General features: G+C 43.7%; 1 protein-coding gene across 1 annotated transcript; it reads right to left on the bottom strand.

The window, feature by feature from the left end:
- Positions 1-4,666: 4,666 nt before the first annotated feature.
- Positions 4,667-7,002, bottom strand: LOC144674734 (uncharacterized). The gene is made up of 2 exons (XM_078535955.1): positions 6,958-7,002; positions 4,667-5,141 (listed from the first exon to the last, which is right to left on the bottom strand). The coding sequence occupies exon 2, from the start codon at positions 5,030-5,032 to the stop codon at positions 4,667-4,669; it is 366 nt and encodes a 121-aa protein (XP_078392081.1). The 5' UTR covers positions 5,033-5,141; positions 6,958-7,002.
- Positions 7,003-7,430: the final 428 nt, after the last annotated feature.

Here is a 7,430-nt window from a genome sequence, read left to right as displayed (position 1 = left end):
CAAGTACAGAAAGAAATTGACTTCATGCTTCAAAATGATATCATTGAGTCTAGTTGCAGTAACTGGAGTTCGCCTATTGTACTGGTACCGAAACTGGATGGAACACAGAGACTGTGTGTGGACTATCGAAAGGAGAATACGGTGACAAAAGCAGATTCATATCCTAAGGTTAGAGGGTTGTATTGCGAAAGTGGGACAATCAAAATTTATCACAAAGATTGACTTGCTAAAAGGATATTGGCAAGTACCGCTTTCGGAGAGAGCAAAGGAGATATCGGCTTTTGTGACGCCAAATGGACTATATCAGTTTAAAGTCATGCCAGTGGCATGAAGAATGCACCTGCGACATTTCAAATACTGACAAAAAATGTCATTGCAGGTCTAAGCAATTGTGCGGTTTATATTGATGACTTGATAGTTTTCAGTCAGACATGGGAGGAGCAGTTACAGCATCTGGAAGAGTTATTTACTCAATTACAAGAAGCTAATTTGGTGATGAGCTTGACTAGAAGTGAATTTGCAAAAGCGCAAGGTACATATCTAGACCATACTATTGGACATGGTAATGTGGCTCCAAAGGATGTGAAAGTCAAGTTTCAGGACAAATTTCAAGACAAAAGTGCAAGGCTATTCAGGTGGAGTTAATTAACGTAACCATTTAATCTACAGATAATACATGTCACTGGGTGAGAGAATCTGATTGCAGATGCGTTATCAAGTGTTTGAAACATAAAGGGAATATTGGACATTTTAACACCTGGACACTGAACTGGAATGATTTCTGCTGATACCAAGGATTTGCATATATATTGTTATGTTAATGAATGCAACTGGTAATGTAATAGTGTAAGTATATAGTTAAGTATAGGAGACAGTGTAAGATGGGTCAATAAAAAAGCTGTCTTTTAGAATTATGGGAGTTCATTTTTGATTAGGAGGGGGATGTCAAGATATAATAATGTCCGTAATGTTATTGAAAATTTTTAAAAATAGAGTTTAGTGGTGTCTGTATCTATGTATGTGTGTCTTAATTGAATTAAAACCAGCTGGTCTAGAGACTTTGATGTATAGGAGAGAAGTAGATTTGAAATGGTAATTAGATAAACATAGGGAAATAGAAGGTGAGTTGTAAAAGGGCCAATTTGCATTTTTAAATAGACCATTCAAAAGAGTGGGTGAAATATTACACCTAACCAGATGAAACTCAGAAACAATATGCTCATTTTTTCAAAGCTTACTAGCAAAGTGGCTATTATGAAAGGGTCTTATTGTCAGAAGATTTAAAATTGTAAAAAAGCTAGTGACAATGAGAATTTGCATTTAAAGAGGGAAATATGTATAAAGGAAGAGAAGGCTGTTGGTAAAAGGAGGGGGATTCTAAGATCTAAAGCCTCCATCAAGTCCGTATGCAAGGGACCAGTGCTGAAAGAAACTCATTTTGAATGTGACTGTCCAGGGAGTGCTTTGCCAGGGGTCATAGAGGTCTACAGCACAGAAAAAGGCCCTTCAGCCCATTGAGTCTGCGCCAATCAAACAAGTACTAATTATTCTAATCCCATTTTCCAGCACTTGGCCCATAGCCTTGTATGCCATGGCATCACAAGTGCACATCCAAATACTTCTTAAATGTTATGAGGGTTTCTGCCTCTACCACCCTTTCAGGCAGTGCACTCCAGATTCCACCACCCTCTGGGTGAAAAAAATTCTTCCTCACATCCCGTATAAAGCTCCTGCCCCTTACCTTAAATCTATGCCGCCTGGTTATTGATCCCTCCACCAAGGGGAAAAGTTCCTTCCTGTCTACCCTATCTATGCCCCTCATAATTTTATACACCTGAATCATGCCCCCCCCCTCAATCTCCTCTGCTCCAGGGAAAATAACCCTAGTCTATCCATCTCTCCTCATAACTAAAACTCTCAGCTCAGGCAACATTCTGGTAAATCTCCTCTGCTCTCTCTCTAGTGCAATCACATCCTTCCTACAACGCGGATTCCAGAACTGCACGCAATACTCTAGCTGTGGCCTAACCAGTATTTTATACAGTTCCAGCCTAACCTCCCTGCTCTTATATTCTATGCCTCGGCTAATAAAGGCAAGTATCCCAGATGCCTTTATAACCCAGTTATCTACCCGTCCTGATACCTTAAGGGATTGGTGGACATGCACACCAAGGTGCCTCTGATCCTCGGTACTTCCCGAGGTCCTGTCATTCATTGTGTATTCCTGTGCCTTGTTTCTCCTGCCCAAGTGCATCACCTCACACTTATCCGGATTAAATTCCATTTGCCACTGATCAGCCCATTTGACCAGCCCGTCTATATCCTCCTGTAATCTAAGGCTATCCTCCTCACTATTTACCACCCCATCAATTTTCATGTCAACTACGAACTTACTGATCAACCCTCCTACATTCAAGTCTAAATCGTTTATATATGCCACAAACAGCAAGGGACCCAACACCAATCCCTGTGGAATCCCACTGGACAAAGGCATCCAGTCACAAAAACACCCCTCGACCATCACCCTCTGCTTCCTGCCACTCAGCCAATTCTGGATCCAATTTGCCAAATTGCCTTGGATCCCATGGGCTCTTATCTTCATTATCAGTCTCTGATGCGGGACTTTATCAAAAGCCTGTTTAAAGGTCTGTTTAAATCTGTGTTTTACTGTTGCCCTAACTGAGGTGTAACTGAGAGTCAGGTTAATTAGGGGATTTTTGTAGTTTTAAGAGCAGTAATTTTGTAGACATATGTATGTGCTTACAATCTTTCTTGTATTAATAAATGTCTAATTTAGTTTTATAAAAAACCTGAGACTCAGTGATCTTATTACTACTGAATTCAAAGCCTGCATCTCGAAACATACAAATTGCAAAAATGGATTATGACAGTTGTTTCAAGTTTCCTTCCGGGATTTGAACATCTCAGCATTTACCATTGGCTGTGTCATAATACCCACACAACCCTCCACTCAATGGCTTTCCTCCCTGGCTGTGGTCATCCCTATCTCTGTAATCTCCTCTACCCACAGAACCCCCATGAAACATTTGTTCATCTACCATCAGCCTCTTTAATATTCCTGATATTAATCACCCCACCACTGGTGGCCGCTCTTTCAGTTGCCAAGACCACAAGGGTTTTAAATTCCTCCTTAAACCTCTCCGTCTCCCTATCTCAGTTTCCTCCTTTAAGGTGCTCCTTAAAACCTACCTCTGAACAAACTTTTGGTCACCTGAACTCATGTCTGCTCATGAGGCTGTGTCAAATTTTGCTGTGTAACATTTCTGTGAAATGTCTTGGAATATTTTATGACATTAATTTGTATTTATATCTCACTTTTGTCATTGACTTGGACATATATCACCATTCCTTCATCATCACTGGTGAATAACCTGTAACTCCTTACCTAAGAGCACTGTGGGAGCACCTTCACCACACGGACTGCAGCGATTCAAGAAGGTCAAACATCATCATCTCCACAGGTAACCGGGGATTGGTAATATCTGCTGGAATGTATGAAGAGAGAAACAAGGTTTACATTTCAGGTTGTGCAAAATAAATTACATGGAATTACGATGATGCAGAATTTGATGGTTAATATAAGTTCTGAAACATGAGAGAAATGTACAATCGCACCGGAAAAACAATTCCTGACTGTAAGATGCTGCAGGAAGATAAAACTGGTAAGTCGGCAGCACAAGGTCGAGGGATGAACAATAGTGGAAACCTCATTTAGACACGGTTGCAGAAGTAACAGTAAAATACTAAACACAGCTCAAACACACCCAGAGACAGAGGAAGTTAGACGACAGCAAAGAGGTGATCAGGGAGGGCAGAGGTGAAACAGGGCAGTGGAAGGACATGGATTAGATCCACCAGTCCAAGAGCCATGGAAACCCTTACAGACAACACAGCATAGCATTAAAAGCTCTAAATTCTAGATGAATGGTTGACTAAGCCGACAAGTGAAACAATTTCGGTTTTCAATTTTAAAATCTCCTGCTGGAGCCTGCAGGTGGAAATATATCAGAAGCACTGGAGTCAGAAAAAAATCTCCCAGTTGAGGAAATACTCAGGGAGCGGGGTGATGTCACTGAGCAATTGTCGGTGTGTGATGTCATAGACACGAACACAGAACATCTGGGTCTGTGCAAACCAGTGATCATTACACATTATGAAGGATGTGAAGGTCCTGGAGAGGGTGCAGAGGAGATTTACTAGGATGGTTCCAGGGATGAGGAATTTTAGTTGCAAGGTTAGGTTGGAGAAACTGGGGTTGTTCTCCTTGGAGCAAACGAGATTGAGGGGAGATTTATAGAGAGGTACAAGTTTATGACAGGTTTACATGAGGTAGATAAAGTGAGTTGAGATGAGTGCTTCAATCCAGTCCCACAGTAGGAGCACCTGAACGGCCTCTCACCAGTGTGAATTCGCTGGTGTGCGGTTAGTTCAGACAATCGAATGAACCCAGTCCCGCAGTGAGAGCATCTGAATGGTCTCTCATCAGTGTGAACACGTTGATGGGACATCAGTTCCCCAGAGCTTTTATAGCACTTCTCACAGTCTGGACATTTAAAAGGTCTCTCCCCAGTATGAACTCTCTCATGTCTCAGCACGAGACAATTGAGTGAATCCCCTCCCACACACATAGCAGGTGAACAGTCTCTCACCGCTGAATTCGCTGATGTACAGTGAGTTGAAACGATCCCCTGAACCCAGTCCCATAGTGAGAGCACCTGAACGGTCTCTCATCTGTGTGAACACATTGATGGTACATCAGGTCCCCAGAACCTCTGTAGTATTTTCGACAGTCTGGACATTTGAAAAGTCTCTCCCCAGTGTGAATTCGCTGGTGTGTCAGCAGGTCGGATAGCCGAGTGAATCCCTTTCCACATTCGAAGCAGGTGAACGGCCTCTCCCCAGTGCGAATGCGTCGATGAGCTTCCAGCTCAGACAGGTAACTAAACCTCTCCTCACGTTCCCCACATTTCCACCGTTTCTCCCCACTGTAAACGGTGCTTTTTCCTTCCATGTTCAAAATCTGATGACATTCAGGTTACGATAAATTGAGCGACTCCATCAGATCCTGATGTGATATTTGCTTTGAGTTTCCCAACTGCAAATCCTCCCCCACTAATACTCTGCGAAGTTGATTTAAAACAGAAAAAAAGGGAGTGAGAGAGAACCCACAAAAACACAAAGGCAAGCTCTGAAATTGAGATGAATGAATCTGGTAATTTGTGGAGCTGACACTAGCAAAAGTGACCATGAAAGCTGCTGGAACCCAACTGGTTCACTAATGTCCTTCAGGGAAGGAAACCTGCCACCGAGACAAAGGGGAGGCAGAGAGCGAAAGAGAGGGATTTTATATATCTACAGCTCGACTAGAACTTTGACAGAATCTCCCAAATCCTCAACCTCCACTAACTAAAAGGATGAGGGGAGCAGGTGTATGTGAACACCATCACCTCCAAGCTTCCCTCCATGGACTGCAGCGGTTCAAGAAGGTGGCTCACTCCCACTTTCTCAAGGGCGATTAGGGATGGGCAATAAATGCTGGCCCAGCCTGCAACTTCCATAAATGAATTTTAAAAAGTCCAAGTCACACACCGTGCAGATTTGTCTGACATCCAGCACTGGATGAGCAGAAATCTCCTCCATTTAAATATTCCTTCCCTGCCACTGGGTCAAAATCCTGGAACTCCCTTCCTAACAGCACTGTGGGTGTACCTACACCACATGGACTGCAGTGGTTCAAGAAGGCAGCTCACCACCACCTTCTCAAGGGCAATTAGGGATGGGCAATAAATGCTGGCTGAGCCACCAACGCTCACATTATTACCTTCAGTGCATACTACAAATTCCACTCCCTAACCACTGACTCTCTCCCTCTCCTTGGCAACTGCTTGAGGCTGAATCACACTGTTCACAATCGCGAGATGAGCTTACAGCCACATACCCGCATCAACACCAAGACCGCCTATTTCTGCCTCAGTAACATCACCCGACTCCGCCCTAGTCTCAGTTTATCTGCTGTTGAAAGCGTCATCCATTCATTTGTTACCTGTAGTCTAAATTATCCTAATGCATACCCAACCGGCCTCCAACATTCAACTCCATCCTCCCACCCCCAGAATCTTGAGGTCATCCAAAACTCTGCTATCCATGTGCTTACTCACACGCAGTCTTGTTCACACATCACCCCTGTGCTCACTGACCGACAAAGGCTCTCATTTAAAAAGCACAAAAACTTTAAAATTCTCATGCTTTCCTCCATGGTTGTGATGATCCCGATCTCTGTATTCTCCTCCAGCCACAGCCCTCACCGCCCCCTCGCCAGGATCTCTACACTGATCTAATTCCAGCCACTTGAGCATTCCCGATTTTAATCGCTCCACCATCAGTGACTGTTCCTTGAGTTACCTAGGCCACAGCTTTACGCCCCACTCTTCTTCTTTAAAATACTCCTTAAAACCTACCTCTTTGACAAAGCTTTTGGTCTCCTGCCCTAACATGGCTCATGTGGCTCAGTGTCAAACGTTACTTTGTAATATTTCTGTGAAATGCCTTGGAAAATTTTATTATGCTAAAAGCATAATTATTGTCACTGCCTTGGACGTATATCGTTGATTTGCCTCATCAATTACACATTGTAACTCAAAGTGTGAAGCAGCATGATGGACAATTGTCCTCAGTTTGTCCTTGGGAACCTTTCAAAAAATGCCCACAACAAAGATGGCGGCCGCGCACGCGCCCTGCTGCGCATTGCCCACAATAAAGATGGCGGCCGTTACCTCGGGGCTGCAATCGGAACAAAACTGCCGTCCTGGCTCCGTGCAAAAGTGGGAACGCTAAGGCCTTTTTCGGGGTTTTGCGGATTACGCAACATGCTTACGAAACCTTTCCGCCTACCCACCGGATCCATCGCTGCCTCCGTCCCCCTACCTTTCCCCTTACCGATCCAGATCCGGCAAATAACCGTCTCTCCATCGCCATTACTCGCTATGCGCATGCTCCAATGTTTTTCACCACTGCGCCAGCGTACTGCTTTCCTGTGATGTGGACAGGGGATATTCCCCACCGCGGGGGATGATGGGTGAAGGCCTCGCCATTGAAAGTACAAATTATTGTATCGCGATTTGTTTTCCTGAAGTGGTACGGAGACTGGGGCCGGAGGATCAAATAATAAACTTAGGAAACAAATTATATCGTTATATTGAAACTATTGGAGAAAATTCTGAAGGAGAGAATCTTTCGCCACTTGGAGAGGCAAGGTTTGATCAGGGATAGTCAGCATAGCTTTGTCAGAGGGAGGTCATACCTAACAAATTTGATTGAATTTTTTGAAGAGGTGACCGGGTGTGCAGATGAGGGTAGTGCAGTTTATGTAGTTTATATGGATTTCAGCAAAGCCTTTGACAAGGTTTTGG

Source organism: Cetorhinus maximus, unplaced genomic scaffold (assembly GCF_964194155.1).
Source record: "Cetorhinus maximus unplaced genomic scaffold, sCetMax3.hap1.1 HAP1_SCAFFOLD_777, whole genome shotgun sequence".
NCBI lineage: Eukaryota > Metazoa > Chordata > Chondrichthyes > Lamniformes > Cetorhinidae > Cetorhinus > Cetorhinus maximus.
Note: the sequence above shows the minus strand (reverse complement) of the source record. Positions and strands in the feature narration are given on the sequence as shown.